A 16,021-nucleotide genomic window follows, 5' to 3' on the forward strand; every position below is an offset into this window, starting at 1 on the left:
GATGGAAGGCACCAACGAGCCAACCTGGCAACCTTCATGGGGTCTGCCGCGCGCGTGGGGAAACATGAACTAACCTGGAAGTTGGAACTCAACCTCAACTCACGTTTCACCGGTATGCCGAACTGGACCACCCGACAAAGTGAACTTCGAGCAAGGGGTCGTCTTCAGTGCGCATCGCCAAACATACTGCGGTTGCCGACACCAAAGCAGCATCACGCCGTCCAGCCAACTCGCCAACTACCCAATTGCCTATGCGTGATATCCAATCGCCCTCCTCCGACTCGTCACGGAGTGCCTCGCTGTTCATCCTGGCCAATCAGAAGCCGGCTATTTAATGTTCTCGCAGCCGTTCTACAAGCTGTATCGAACGCCGACACACACATACGGGTACTTGCCTAAGTAGGAAAGAGGGCGCTGCAAGTCAACGCTCGCCGGGCGTCAGGGTGTAAATAAAGTCCCTTGTGGTGGTAGCCTCATCCTCTGGCTAATCTGAAGCTCAACGAAAAGGGGGAGCCAATCAACGAAAAAAGTTCATCTCGTCAGCCACCAGAAGCACGATGGGGTCGCTGAATGAGGCCAGTAAAGACGTCTTGTCAGTGGCCAATCACCCTCCAATACGCATACCGGGCCCGAATCTGCTTCATCTGCTTGTTGAGAGAAGCTCGCAAGATGGGAACCCGGCTATTGACTTTCTGACCCAAGATGGCGACCGCATTTCGCTGTCGTATCCCGAGTTCCATCATGCTGCCGACACACTGGCAGCCAGGATCTCGGCCCTGGCCGGTGCCACCGCAGACGAGGCGAGGCCTTTTGTCGTCCCGGTCCTTCTCCCGCAAAGTCCGGAGCTCTATATTGCGCTCCTGGCAATCCTCAAAGCGGGCGGCGCCTTCTGCCCCATTAATCTAGATGTCCCTCTTGAGCGGGCCAAATTCATATCGGAGGATGTTTCAGCAACTGTTGCCATCACGACTTCCAGTCTAGCATCAAGACTGCCCCGAGATGGGCTGTCTCTTTTGATCGTCGATGAAGAGCCCTCCATTAATAACTCACCGGTGCATGCGCGGCACAGACAAGCGCGCCCACAAGACCTGGCATACGTGATGTACACGTCAGGCTCGACCGGAACTCCCAAGGGCGTGGGCGTCTCTCACGATGCGGCTACCCAGAGTCTCCTGGCTCACGACCGTCATATTCCGCGGTTTTCGAGGTTCCTTCAGTTTGCCGCGCCGACCTTTGACGTGTCTGTTTTCGAGATTTTTTTCCCGCTCTTCAGGGGCAAGACCGTTGTGAGCTGCCATCGCCCTAGGATGCTGAACGACCTGCCCGCTGTCATCAACGACATGGAGGTTGACGCATGCGAGCTGACGCCGACGGTTGCGGGCAGCTTGCTTCGCAGGCGGGAAAATGTCCCAGGCCTTCGCCTACTCCTGACCATCGGGGAGATGCTCACCACACCAGTGGTGGACAAATTTGGCGGCAATAGCGAGCGGCCGAGCATGCTCTGGGGCATGTACGGACCGACCGAGGCAGCAATACACTGCACTCTGCAACCTTCCTTTTCCTGTGACTCGACCGTACACACCATAGGTTCTCCCCTGGACACAGTTTCGGCATTCATCTTGAGCGTTCCGGACGATGGCGATGCAGGCCAAACGTTCACTATCCTCCCTCGCGGGCAAATCGGGGAGCTGGCCGTGGGCGGGCATCAACTCGCCGAAGGCTACCTGAACCGGCCAGAACAGACGGCTGCGGCATTCATAGACACAGCATACGGCCGTCTGTACAGGACAGGAGACAAGGCAGTCATGAGACCAGATGGCACGCTGGAGTGTCTTGGCCGAATAGCTGATGGGCAAGTAAAACTCAGGGGCCAGCGGATTGAGCTCGGCGAGGTTGAACAGGCGGCGTTAAGGACCTCAGGGTGTCACGGCGCAGTTGCTGCTGTCACTGACGCAACACTCGTCCTCTTTTGTGCCGTGGACGCCCCCGGTGATCCAACGTCCAAAATCAGGGTGTCTTGCAAAAAGTGGCTCCCGGGCTTTATGCTACCTGGCGACATCGTTGTAGTAGAAAGCTTTCCTCGTCTCGCGTCCGGAAAGATTGACCGGAAGCGGCTTGTCACGGATTATAAAGAGTCTCGAAACACAGAAATGTCACGAGACGTTCATCAGGGAGATGCTGTCGAGAAGCAGCTCTGCGACCTTGTGGGAGAGGTTCTCGGTTCCCAAATACAACCTGACCAAGACCTCTCCCGGGCTGGCCTCGACTCGCTCAGCGCGATTAGGGTCGCATCTACCCTCAGACAAGCTTCTTTTGATATCGGTGCGATTGAGGTGCTGGAGGCTAGGACGATTACTGCCCTGCGAGCACGCCTGAGCCAGGCTACCGGATTATCACCGCGAGACTCATGGATAGATGCCGATTCGCGTGATCTCGACCTGGCCACGATTGCTAAGAGCAATCCGGCGCTTTCAAGTCGGATGGCTCTGATCGAAGCCATTATCCCATGCACAGCGCTGCAAACCTCGATGCTGGCCGAGACGGTGGCAGATGCCCGGGCGTACTGCAACTGGGTCGAGCTACGGTTCTCGCCAACCGTTCTAGTGTCAAGCATCCGTTCTTGGTTTCTGCAACTCGCCCAAATGAATGAGATTCTGCGAACTGGATTTGTGCATCGCAATGGCCGGTTTTTGCAGGTCATCTTCAGGGACGCCAACGAATTAACGATATTAATCTCCGAATGTCCAGACAAGGACTTCCAGATAACGACAGAGGACGAGTTCTTGTCTCCCTGTCGGGTTACAATCTCTCCTGGGGCGGAACAAGATGAAACGACCGTCATTTTATATCTGCATCATGCCATCTACGACGGCTGGTCACTTGACCTGCTCCTGTCTGACCTTGCCTTGCTTACCCAGGGGTCTGAACTTCATCTCAGGCCGCAATTTCGAGAAGTATCGCCCTACTACGAATCCAAGGCCTTCAGAGACAGCTGTGATGCGGCAAGAGAGTTTTGGACGGAAAAGCTTTTGGGTTTTCAGCCTGCTCCGTTCCCAACGCTCCATCAGAAAACTCCAAGTACATCTGAAGTTCTCTCGTCGTCCATTTCGCTCAATATCAGTCCTCGGGATGTGAAATCAGCCATGCAACGCATCTCCTGCAGTCCACAGGCCTTATTTCAAGCGGTCGTCGCATGGCTATGGAGCGCTATTGTCGGGAACCCGGACGTCGTGGTCGGCTCAGTCACATCTGGGAGGACAATACCTGTTTCTAGAGTTGAAGAGATTCTAGGGCCATGTATCGCCTCATTACCAATACGAACGAGCTTCACCCATGTGCGGACGATTAAAGATCTTCTGGTCAGCATACACGCGGGGAATAGGGAAGCCCTTCTACACGGTACGCTACCACTGTGGGAAATCAAACGAGCTGCGGGAATCAGTTCGGGACAGACCTTGTATGATGTGCTCTTCATCTATCAGGAGGCTCTACAGAATGGGCAAGCCACGGATGTCTTCAGGGAGGTTGCTCACCAGGACTACCTTGAGACGAGGCTTCTAGTTGAGGTGGAACCCAGGGAGAGCGACTTCAACTGTCGATTCACTTACCATAGCAATTCGATTCCCAGCCCCCAGATCGATGTGCTGAAGGAGTCAGTCCGGGCGCTGCTGTTTCACATACTCGACAATCTGGATTCAGACATAGCGTCTATGTTGAGCCCCTTACCGTCACATCTCCTCTCCATTGCCAATCCCAACCCTACATCGTGCTCCGGGATGCCGGACCTTGCGCACGCCGTCGAGCGAATTGCTGCGAAGTACCCTGAGAAGGATGCTCTCTGCTTCGCGGATTGTATCTCTGAGGGCATGATCAAAACCACTACGATTTCATTCGCGGAACTCAATTCGGCGGCCAACAGGATTGCGTGGCACCTTAGAGACCAAGGCCTGGACGGAGGGAGAGTGGTCGCCATCATCATGGAGAAATCGATTGATCTGTACGCCGGAATTCTTGCGATCCAAAAGGCGGGATGTGCATATCTGCCCCTCCTGCCCAGCACGCCCTTTGCCCGAATCGAGGTCATACTACAGCAAGCAAAGGTGGAGTTTTGCCTCACAGACACCGACACTCACGAGCTCCTCGAGTGGTTGCAGTGTAAGCTGGTCGATGTTCAGAAACTGCCCACGCAATTGGGCCCTATGCGGAACTTGGAGTGTACCCCTGATCCTCATCGGCTGGCCTACATAATCTATACCTCCGGCAGCACGGGAACGCCGAAAGGCGTATGCGTCACGCAGCTTAACATTATGAGCAACCTCGATGTTCTGTCAAATATTTACCCGGTGAGCGATAACTCGAGGTTGCTGCAGTCATGCTCCCAGGCATTCGACGTCTCGGTGTTTGAGATCTTCTTTGCCTGGACCCAGGGGATCTGTCTTTGCTCAGCCACGAACGACACTCTTTTCGAGAATCTGGAGAGGTCGATCCGTAAATTAGAAGTCACCCATCTCAGCATGACGCCGACGGTTGCATCCCTGATTGACCCAGCAAATGTCCCACTGGTCGAGTTCCTGGTCACCGCCGGCGAGGCAATGACTGAGCCAGTTGCCCGGAAGTGGGGAAAGAAGCTCTACCAGGGTTATGGACCATCGGAGACTACAAACATCTGCAGCGTCAAGCAGATGGGTTCTGATGATGTGATCCAGCACCTCGGATTGGCGTTCAAAAACACCTCGACGTTTGTCCTGGCCCAGGGGAGCATGGACCCCGTCCCGCTTGGTTGTCTAGGTGAGCTGTGTTTTGGTGGAGCCCAAGTTGCTCAGGGGTATTTGGACATGCCAGACTTGACCGCGGTCAAGTTCATCAACCATCCGGAGTTTGGGCGACTCTACAGGTCTGGTGATCTCGGACGAATGCATCCAGATGGATCGCTGTTCATTGTTGGTCGGACAGATGATCAAGTCAAGATTCGGGGTCAACGGGTAGAGCTTCAGGAGATTACTGAGACCTTGAGACGGTCAGCATTCGGGGCTGATGTTACGACCTTGTTTCTGCGTGGAGAAGAGACCGGTTCTCAGGACAAGATCGTCTCATTTTGGGTGCCGATGCAGCACCACGCTGTCGATTTTGAGGTTCTCGATGTGGACGATGAGCTTGCGGAGAGCATTCAATCACTCTATCGTGCCCTAGCTGGGCAGCTTCCTGCGTACATGGTGCCTTCCGCCATCATTCCAATCACAAGTCTGCCAACAACTGCCTCTGGGAAGCTGGATAGAAGCCGGCTGAAAGTCGCCTCCCGCGGTCTTGTGAAGGACTATGTCGCACTAGTTAGCCACCGGGCTGATTTGGATACGGATGATGGAGATTGGTCTGACGCGGAGGTACGGGTTGCGGAAGCTGTATCCGGTGCGTTGAACGTTAGAAGGGGCGACATCAAGAGATGGACGCCTCTTACAACGCTGGGACTTGATTCCATTTCCGTCATCCAAGTGTCAAGGCACTTACAGGAAAGCCTCGGCAAGCGGTTTCCAATATCCCTCATTCTGCAGAACGCGAGCGTCGCAAGGCTTGCACAGGCTCTGCCTGCTGACGACGTACGGGATCCGCGGTTAGAAGAGGCAGATCTTGTTCCAAAATCACTGGCCGAAAAGGCGGCCGAGAAGCTGGACCGTCCGGGGCTGCTCATCGACGAAATCCTCCCATGCACCCCACTCCAGGAAGCCATGCTCGCGATGTCGACAAGCAAAGGGCAGTATTTCAACCACATGCTTTTCAGGGTCACTGGGGACCTGGGGAGACTAAAGGCTTCTTGGGACGCCATGTGCTCGCGGCACGGCATTCTTCGCACGTGCTTTGTGCCCATGGACGATGCTCAATATCCCATCCTCCAGGTTGTGCTGTCCCGTTGGCGGCCGCCATGGCACTCCTTTGATGCGTCGCTATCCACCGTCGAAAACTGCATTTCACGCCATGCCAAAGGAGTGTCGAGTCCATTGGAAACGATGGAGCCGGCGGTATCGTTTGCTACGATTGCGCGAGGAGACTGCGTTTATCTGTCTTTTGTGTGCCATCATGCCCTGTATGACGGGGTAGCCATTGAGAGGCTTCTGTATGAAATCGAGCAACATTTCGCTGGCGCTTCCCTCCCTCCACCGTTGGAGTACGGCAGGTTTCTTCGAGAAGCCCTGGTGTTGCCGGCTTCGACAGACAAGTTCTGGCTGGGACATCTCGCGCGCTACGAACCGAAACTGACATCTGATCTGAGGTCAGGTAACCCCAGCGTTGGTTCCCCTGTTGGAGCTTACGATCTGGACGTGTCATTGTCCCAGATAAGGACCAAGGTCAGAGAGTTTGGCGTGTCACTCTTGGCACTTACTCAGTCAGCTTGGGCAATCGCTCTCGGATGCCTCTTCCGGACGGGCGACGTCTGCTTCGGGAATGTTGTCAATGGCCGTTCTCTGCCCCTTGAGGGTATTGAGGAGCTTGTAGCTCCCTGTTTCAATACGGTTCCTGTTCGGTTCAACATTTCAAGCTGTCAACGGAATGTTGATCTGATGAAGGCCTTTCAGAGCATCAATGTGGAGGTCATGCAATACCAGTTCACTCCGCTCAAGCGAATCCAGTCGTTGGTTTCGAAGCACGGCGCACGGCGTTTGTTCGACACGCTTTTGTTGCTGCAGCAGCCTTCTCGGTCGCTGGACCAGTCGTTGTGGACGCTTGAGCGTGACGATGGCGAGATGGATGTAAGTAACATAGTTGCTTGTTAGGTGAAGACGTGCTGATGATGTTAGGTTCCTCTTGTTTGCGAACTTATACCCATAGATTCCATAGACCGACTTGTTGTCAAGATGCATACTGCCAAAAGGTTTGTGGCCCCTTTCAGTACCTGTGGTTGACACCCGCTGATGTGTCCCTTAAGCTCGCAACTGCCGGACGATATTGTCAGATTGGCTTTCGATTTGTTATCCTGCGCCATGCGGCGCTGCCTCGAGTTTCCTGCATCACGTCTTTTGCTCGAGGATGTTCCTGAAGGATTGGCCGAAAGGCTGGCGCATATCGAGGTGCGGCCTCCTCAGTCCTCCTTGACTACACACCTGTCACGTCACCCAGAGGAGGAGTGGACCGAAGTCGAAAGCTCAATTCGTGTTGTTCTTGCGAAGCTCTCGTCATCCAGCGCAGAGCGTATCCGGCGGCACACAACAATATACCATCTCGGATTGGATAGCATCAGCGCCGTGCGCATTGCGGCGATGCTCCGCAACCTTGGCTACCACGTGGCTGCGAGCGATGTCATTGATAACCCGACTTGTCAGAGCCTTGGTCAACTGATCGCTGCCAGGGCTCCTGGTTTGGAGGATGAGTCGGCATTCAACCTTGCCGGCTTCCAGTCTCAGGTGCTGCCCCAAGTCATCGCTCAGGGGGTTCCAGCTGATGACATTGAGGTGATCTTGCCCTGCACGCCGTTTCAATCCGCCATGATGGCTCAGTTTGTGAAGTCCGGTGGGATCGACTACTTCAACTACATGTGTTTTGAGTTGGACAACGACGTGGATACCTCCAACCTGATCAGGGCTTGGGAGTCACTCTCACTCACTCAACCTATCCTGCGCACTGCGGTCATACCGATCGAACATGACGAGATTGCATTTGCCATGATTCAACATCGTCTGCCGGAACTCACAGCTGTTGAGCTCACTGACGAAATAGACCCGGAATTGTGGCGGCTTCGAGTTGCTCGTTCTGCGGTCAGCGAGCCGTGGAAGGGGCTTTGGAAGGTTGCCATTGTCGGAAGCAAGATGCACCTGACCATTCACCACGCACTATACGATGCTCACTCGCTTCAGCTTCTCTTGAAAGACCTAGCGAAAGCACTCGCGGAGAACATGACGTCTCCCCCATCCCGGACCGAGGATGTAGTCGTCGACATACTTGGCCAAGTCTCTGCAAAGATGGAGAGTTCCGCACAGTTCTGGAAACAGCAGGCTCAAGACTTCGTCATAAACAGCTTCCCAGTAATGACGCCACTCCGCCAAGCTACCCGCGACGTCTTATCTGAAGTTTTCACGAGCAGCCTTCCTTTGACCACCCTAGAGGAGGCGGCAGCGAGAGCTGGGTACCCGCTGCAGGTGATTCTCCAGGCTGCCTGGACCCGAGTTCTCTCGGGTTACCTCGGGGAATCTAAGATGATCTTCGGCGTGGTCTTGTCCGGCCGGAGCACGGAGACAACTCGCAACGCTGTGTTTCCCTGCGTGACGACTCTGCCCGTCATATCAAGCAACAGCGATTCGAACTGTACCCTTCTGACTCAGATGCTCAAGTACAATACGGAGCTTTTTGGGCAGCAACACCAGTCTCTTACTCACATACAGAAATGGCTTGGATGTCCGGATGTTAGGCTGTTTGACACGCTGCTAGTCTATCAGAAACTTGACATCGCGCCGGCAGAAAGAAGCCCCTGGCGCATCATTGAAGAGAAGGCCAACATCGAATACCCCGTGTCGATTGAGATAGAACCCACTCAAGGGGATCGACTCCGATATCAGATCACGTTCTTTAGTGACGTTCTGCCCAAGCAACAGGCCACCATCCTGCTTAAGCAGTTTGACGCAGCTATTCATCACCTTGCTCTCGAACCTAACGGACGAGAACCAAACCTGTTTGCGTTACGTCCTGATCTCTTCTCCATCCTTCCGCCCGAGATGCGCGAGATCCCGACGACGGTGAAATCCCTTCATCACTTTGTGGAGCTGCAGGCACTCAGCACACCCAATGCCACGGCCCTGCACTTCGTGGAAAGGTTTGACAATGGCGTCCCAGTTGGGCGCACTTGGACGTACGCGGAACTTGACGCCAACGGCAACCGGGTAGCGCAGATGTTACATCCCCATGTCAACCGTGGGGATATAGTCGCTGTCTACTTTGACAAATGCCCAGCCGCCTACTTTTCGATCCTGGGCATTCTCAAATCCGGCTGTGCCTTTGTTGCGTTGGATCCTGCAGCGCCACGTTCGAGAAACGAGTTGATCATCATGGATTCCGGTGTCTCGGTCTTGCTAACCGCCCTTGACGGAAAAGGGCAGCTGTGGAAGCCCCTCACTTCTGCGGTGTCAGTGCTGACCATAGACGAAGATTCGCTGCTGGCTGTCCCTGCCGACCCTCAAATCTCCAACCGAGACGTCCAGCCCGACGATGTCTGCTACTGTCTTTATACTTCTGGCACAACTGGGACACCAAAGGGCTGTCTCATCACACACGACAACGCGGTACAGTGCATGCTTGCCTTCCAGCGCATATTCCAAGGCCACTGGCAGGAGGATTCGAAATGGTTGCAGTTTGCGTCCCTCCACTTTGACGTGTCGGTCCTAGAGCAGTACTGGAGCTGGTCGGTGGGCATCACGCTCGTTGCCGCGCCTCGGGATTTGATCTTGGAGGACCTTGCTGCGGCAATATCACGCCTGGGTATCACCCATATCGACCTTACTCCAAGTTTGGCGCGGTTACTTCATCCGGACGACGTTCCAAGCCTTTGCAAGGGGGTTTTCATTACCGGAGGCGAGTCCCTGAAACAGGAGATCCTTGATGTCTGGGGTTCCAAGGCAGTCATTTACAACTTCTACGGTCCCACCGAGGCAACCATTGGGGTGACGGTCTATCCGCGAGTACCAACCTCCGGCCGCGCATCCAACATTGGCCGGCAGTTTGTCAATGTCGGTTCCTATGTGCTTAAACGCGGGACAGAGCAGCCGGTGCTTAGAGGCGGCGTGGGCGAACTGTGCGTTTCTGGCCGGCTGGTCGGCAAGGGGTATCTGAAGCGTGAGGGCCTTACGGCGGAAAAGTTCCCCACCCTGCAGCACTTCGGGGATCGCGTGTACCGTACAGGTGATCTGGTCAGGGTTCTCCATGATGGGTGCTTCGACTTCCTAGGGCGTGCGGACGACCAGGTGAAGCTTCGTGGTCAGCGCCTGGAAATTGGAGAGATCAACCACACGATCCGGAAAGGGGTTGAGACGGTCACCGACGTTGCCACGCTGGTGGTGCGGGACGAAGTAAACGCAAAGGATCTTCTCGTGTCATTCATTGTGGGTGCCAACACGGCGAGAACGTTGGCAGGTCCTCTCCGTATTATTGAGAGCCCGGATGCTTTGGATCTCTGCCGGCGTGCTCGCGATGCCTGCCGTTCCAAGCTTCCGGCTTACATGGTTCCTACATACGTGCTCCAGATGTCGTGTATTCCACTATCCGCCAACAATAAAACTGATATCAAGACACTCGGGACATTTGTTTCCTGGCTCAGTCCGGAAAAGCTGGTATCACTCTCTTGTTCGACCGAACAGGCGCGCCGAACCCTCAGCTTGACGGAGGGTAAGATTGCTAAGGCACTTGCTGAGATGCAATCTCTGGATATGAGTCTTATCTTGCCAAATTCCAGCATCTTCGAACTGGGCATCGACTCCATCTCAGTTCTTCGCTTCTGTCGGGCTTTGAGAAAGGAAGGGCTTGTCCAAGCGACCCCTTCTCTGGTACTGCGGCATCCTCTGCTTTGCGATCTGGCCGGTGCTCTAGAGGTGCCCAAACGGTCGTCCAACTCTGAGTCCATTGCAGCGGCAAGGCAGCTTGTGCAAGCGTGCGCTCACAAACACCGATCGCACGTTTGTGGAGAACTGGGAGTCACACCAGACCAGATCGAGTACATTGCGCCATGTTCGCCGTTGCAGCAGGGCATGATTTCGAGGGCTGAGATTGACGGTGCCTACTTCAACACTTTCCGGTTCCAGCTTGCGCGTGAGGTTTCGCCGCAACTTCTCCGCCAAGCGTGGCAGAAGACGGTTGATGCTCTGCCCATTCTGCGAACGAAGTTTGTTCGTACGATCGACGGTTTTGTCCAGGTTGCACTGAAGGAATTGGTAATGCAGTGGAGGGAAAGACAAATCCAGGTTTGTGGGGAGTCAACTGTCGAAGATGCCATTGTCGAGTCACGCGAGTCGTGGATTGCGAAGAACCAAGGTTCCTTGGTGCAGCCCTTGGAGGCGGTTCTCGTTTATGTGGGCTGCACAGGGCAACGCCTTCTCCTGCTGCACATATTCCATGGACTTTACGATGCCAACAGTCTTTTGCTCGTTCTTGATCGGGTGGCGCGCGAATATCAGTCACTGGCAGGTGGCTATCTCGGCAAGACGCCCGCGTCCGGACCACCCTTCTTCGATGCTCTGCTTCACGGACCGCTACAGGACTTTAGCAGCAGCAGATCTTTCTGGGTGAAGCACTTTGACGGCGTAACCTTCAGCACAGCCATCACCACTTCCGTCAGTACTTCAACTATCTCAGCACATCAAGATGTCTCGTTAAGACGTCTCGAACCCCTGAGAAAGGGGCTCGGCGTCACCCACCAAGCCATCATCCAGGCGGCTTGGGTTAGCGTCCTGGCCAAGCACCTCGCTGCCAATCCGACGATCGGTATCATCTTCTCGGGGCGCACGATCGAATTGGAGGGCATCGAGGAGGTAGTTGGACCTCTGTTCAACACGCTGCCCTTCCAGGCTCGACTTTCCACCGAGAACGGGACGTCCGGAACGACTTGGGCGTCCTTGATTCGCCAATGCCATGACTTTAACACTGCAGTTCTTGCCTTTCCACATGTTCCCCTTCGCGATATCCAGAAGTGGTGCTCAAGGGGCCAGGCGATGTTCAATACACTCTTCTCGTTTCATCGAAGTGATGCAGCCGTGGCGGTGGAACAGGAATTGTGGACGACGGTTGACTCGGAACCAAGTGCTGATTACCCATTGGCCTTGGAGGCTACCTTGAGTTCTGATGATTGCATGCGTCTGCTTCTGGTCGCCCAGTCTGCTGCCTACAGCCAAGACAAGCTTTCAGACTGCATGGACGGCCTGCAATGGGCGTTTGATGCCATGGCCGAGAACGCAGACCAAATCATCACTCCCAATGAACAAGGACCGATCGGAAACGGGCACGGTAATGATGCGCGAAATGGGCTCGACGATCTAGTAGACGACACTCCTCAAACGTTTGCTTGGACCGAGGAAGCGTCGCTCCTCCGAGACGAGGTGGCCAAGCTCGCCAACATAGTCCCTGAGACGGTTACCGAGGCAACCCCTTTGTTTGGATTGGGCCTCGACAGCATTGATGTCATTAAACTCTCCGCGAGATTGAAGCGACATGGCATCAGAATCAAGACAAGCGAGTTGATGAAGGCTCAGTCAATCGCGGCCGCCTTGCAACTTCTCAAGCGGAGGGGTGACGATGCCCAGCACAACGGACCTACCACAAGCCTGAGCGTGGGTAGTGAAGCTCGCTCTCGCCTAAGAGAGTATCTTGCCGGGTTGGGCGAACTTGGAGACGGCGATATTGCTCTCCCAGCCACTCCACTCCAGGAGTCAATGATTGCGGGAATGATTGAGTCGGATTTCCGGTTGTACTTCAATCACGACATCCGGGAGATTGCGCCTTCGGTGAACATTGGCAGGCTCAAGGCTGCTTGGAATACGGTGATTGCAGGATCTCCAATACTCCGCACCATTTTCCTACCGGTTGACAGCCCTGATTTTGAGTTCACATATTGCCAGGTCATAAGGCGGGAGTCGTCTCCGCGGATCTCGGATGTCGGCCTTGACTTTCGGGACCAGTTAGCAATGGTGTGCGACGCCGCTACTCAACGAGCTCTGGAGGGAGCTGGACGATCCAACCTGCTGCAGATTACCTTTGCCAGCATAGGTGAGCAGAAATTCCTGGTTCTCTCTATTGCCCACGCACTGTACGATGGGTGGTCGCTTGGTCTTCTTCATCAAGACGTACAGCGCGCATACGAGGGCAGCTACAGTCCTGGTGATATGGAGGATTATGTCAGCCAACTGGACACTCTCCTCTTCCGAGGTCACCAGGATGCGTCTTCCTTCTGGTCCGGGTTTCTCAGGGACAGCAATCCGACCCTGTTCCCTTGGAGCCAAGAGACCCCTGAGCAAGAGGGCACAGCACACCATGTGGAGCTGGCATCCTCTCTCCCAAGCACCGAGATTGCCTCGTTTTGCAGAAGTCAGGCCGTGACACTGCAGACGTTGGGCCAATCTTGCTGGGCTGCTCTGCTGGCTGCGCGCACTGGGGCGTTGGACGTCATTTTTGGAGTGGTGCTTTCCGGTCGGGATTCTGAGGCGCTCGAGGATCTCGTATTCCCAACCATGAACACCGTTGCAATCAGGAGCGTTCTTCACGGCACGGTCTCCTCTTGGGTGCGGTACATGCAGGATAACGTGGCTAGTATTTTGCCTCACCAGCATTTTCCGCTGCGTGAAGCGCAGAAGTTGGCTCAGGCTAAAGGGCCACTGTTCAATACCCTCTTCATCCACCAGCGCGAGGTGGATTCGCCCAGCCGACGTGAGTGGGAGCAGCTCCTCAAGTCTGTTGATGGCTCATCTGCAGTGGAATACCCGGTTTGTGTCGAGATGGCGTCATCGTCAGGGGGGCAGCTCACCTGGAGGGCGGCAATCAACGCAACCTGTGGGACGCACGATGACTCTGTTCGTCTGTTGAAAGAGCTTGACTCGGTGCTTGCGTACCTCGTCCGTTCGCCCGACGCAGAAGTCCTTGTCTTTGGTAATGCGGAGGTTTCAATCTGCGGGTTAGGGCCAACTGCGCTTGGAGTCAAAGACGATACCTCAACGACCACCCCATCGGGGCCGTCAACCGGTGAGAGCGACGTCTCATGGTCCCCCATTGAGAAGAAGATTAGAGACGTACTATCCGAGGTGTCAGGGGTCCCGGTTGCAAGCATCCTGAGGAGGCACAACATATACCATCTCGGTCTGGACTCCATCAGCGCTATCAAAGCTGGCTCACTCTTGCGCAAGAAGGGAATCGATGTGGGGTTTCGAGATGTGTTGAAGTCTAGGTCGATTGCAGACATGGCTCAGATTGTTTCTGCCACCGGCTCGGAGGCCCCCCTGTCGTCGAATGAAAGCGACTGTCCTAATCCCAACCCGGCTGCGTGGGACGCGGATATTGACGTTGCCTCAGCCTTCTCTGATGCTGGGGTCAACGAATCGGTCGTGCAGGAGGTGTTGCCTGCCACGCCAATGCAGGTGCACATGCTCTCGGTGTGGCAGAACACGAATGGAGAAGTCTTCTACCCATTGTTTACCTTCATTTTGCGCGGGAGAGTGGACAAGGCCGCTATCACCACTGCGTGGGAGGCTCTGGTTGCTGAGACACCGATTCTGAGGACCGTATTCATCTCGACAGGCTCTCGGTTAATCCCAATCCTACAGGCCATCATTCAGCCTTCTGTTGTCCATCAGGGTTGGTCTTCTGCCTCTCCAGGGATATGGGGATCGGACACTGCACCAGGGGGCCTTGTCCAGCCGTACCACCACTTCCACGCGGAGGAGTGCGGCCCGGAGACATGGAAGATCCAGCTCAGAATTCACCACGCTCTGTACGACGCGGTCAGCCTAATGACACTCATGGACCGGTTTTCCGCTCTCTGCACCACGACAGAACAGCCCGCAAACCCCGAGTCTGACTGGCGGGAGGCTGTTCGTGAATGTGCCTCAGAGAAAAGGCGGGCTTCGAGAAAGAAGTTCTGGACCCAATGTCTTGCTCGGGTGGTCCCAACGCCCCTTTCTTCTTTTGGACAAGAGCAAAAGGAGTACGAAGGTTCGAGCTCCCGGACTAGAGTGGTCAGAAAGGCCGCCCTGAACGCACTCGAAGTTTCGAAGCTTAAGGGCAGGTGCAAGTTTCAGGGAATCAGCTTGCAATCGCTTTTCTTTGCTGCGTACGCAGAGGTTCTAGCCTCGTCTGCTCAAGGGGTCCGACCTGAGCGTGTGATGTTCGGCGTCTATTTTGCGAGCCATGATTCATGGTGGCCCAGGGTAAAAAATAGCCGGACATCCTACCCACAGCTCCGCTTGGTACCTCTGCGGGTCGTGCTTGAGGATGGGTATTCCCTCCTTGACGTGGCGAGGATGATACTAAGTGATATCCATGTTTTCTCGTTGGCTAAGCAAGCAGAGGTCGGCGCCTGGGAGATTATGGACTGGACGGGGCTCAAGGTGGACAGCTTTGTCAATTTCCTCAGCCTCCCGGCCCGTGACGAGGATGATGCGGATGGGGTGAAGGTTGAACTGGAACCGTTGATGGTGGCGGATGGGGAGGCGGGGAGCCAGGAAGGGAGGGAGGCATCGGAAGAGTATAGAATTCCTCGGGAGCTGGCGAATAATGCTGTGCGGGACGCATACGCGGTGAGTGGCTTCAAGTTGGCTTATACGAGGTGTAGTTCATCGCTAACAGGCTGAGTAGGACCAAACTGATATTGAGGTTTCAGTGAAGGGTGACGAGATGACGATTGGTGTGTTTGGGCCGGGATGGTTAGGGGTTGATGGAGGGACACGGATCATTGACAGGATTGTTGAGGTGCTGAAGGGAGTCCCAGCAGTCAGGGATTAGAGGTGCAAGCAGGGGGAGTATTTGGTTGAGTTCGTCTTCGACATCTCGTTACTTGAAATCAATACTTGACGCCTCAGGTACCTTAGGCAGTGTGAGACACGAGGTGATGGATTATAAGCCCCCAACTCAGGGGCCGCCTTGGAGGTTAGGGGCAAAAAGCTTTTAGTAGTGTCGGTGGAGCTCCTCAAAGCTCTTTGGGCCTTACAGAGTAGACCTCCTTAGAGCTCCGTTGTCCTCTTTGACAGGGCAAACACCCTCACCACCACAGCCAGGCAAGCCTATATAGGCTTGCCTTCACTGAAAATCTCTCTCTTCCTCCGATCGGTGAGAGGAGTATCGGATCATCAAGAGCTTGTTTCCCCATAAGTAGCCTCCTGCCGGTGGTAAGGGTGTTAACGTGTGAGAAGCTAGAGGGAAGAGTGACGCACTGTATTTTGTATGGCCGGGTATAGCGTGCCTTCGCAGAGCGGGCACTGAAGTGGCGCTGTAATTGCCCTGTAGGTGGGCACGACTATAGTGGGTTATAGGGGCTATTTAGTGTCAGCATGTGGCATGGCTGGACAGT

General features: G+C 54.9%; 1 protein-coding gene across 1 annotated transcript; it reads left to right on the top strand.

Moving 5' to 3' along the window:
• Positions 1-557: 557 nt before the first annotated feature.
• N656DRAFT_801510 (non-ribosomal peptide synthetase) lies at positions 558-15,456 on the top strand (the record flags this gene model as incomplete). The annotated part of the gene is made up of 4 exons (XM_064818129.1): positions 558-6,743; positions 6,792-6,865; positions 6,920-15,251; positions 15,310-15,456. The coding sequence occupies 4 exons, from the start codon at positions 558-560 to the stop codon at positions 15,454-15,456; spliced, it is 14,739 nt and encodes a 4,912-aa protein (XP_064666393.1).
• Positions 15,457-16,021: the final 565 nt, after the last annotated feature.

This window comes from Canariomyces notabilis, assembly GCF_033297395.1.
Source record: "Canariomyces notabilis strain CBS 508.74 unplaced genomic scaffold N656scaffold_29, whole genome shotgun sequence".
NCBI classification, from domain to species: Eukaryota; Fungi; Ascomycota; class Sordariomycetes; order Sordariales; family Chaetomiaceae; genus Canariomyces; species Canariomyces notabilis.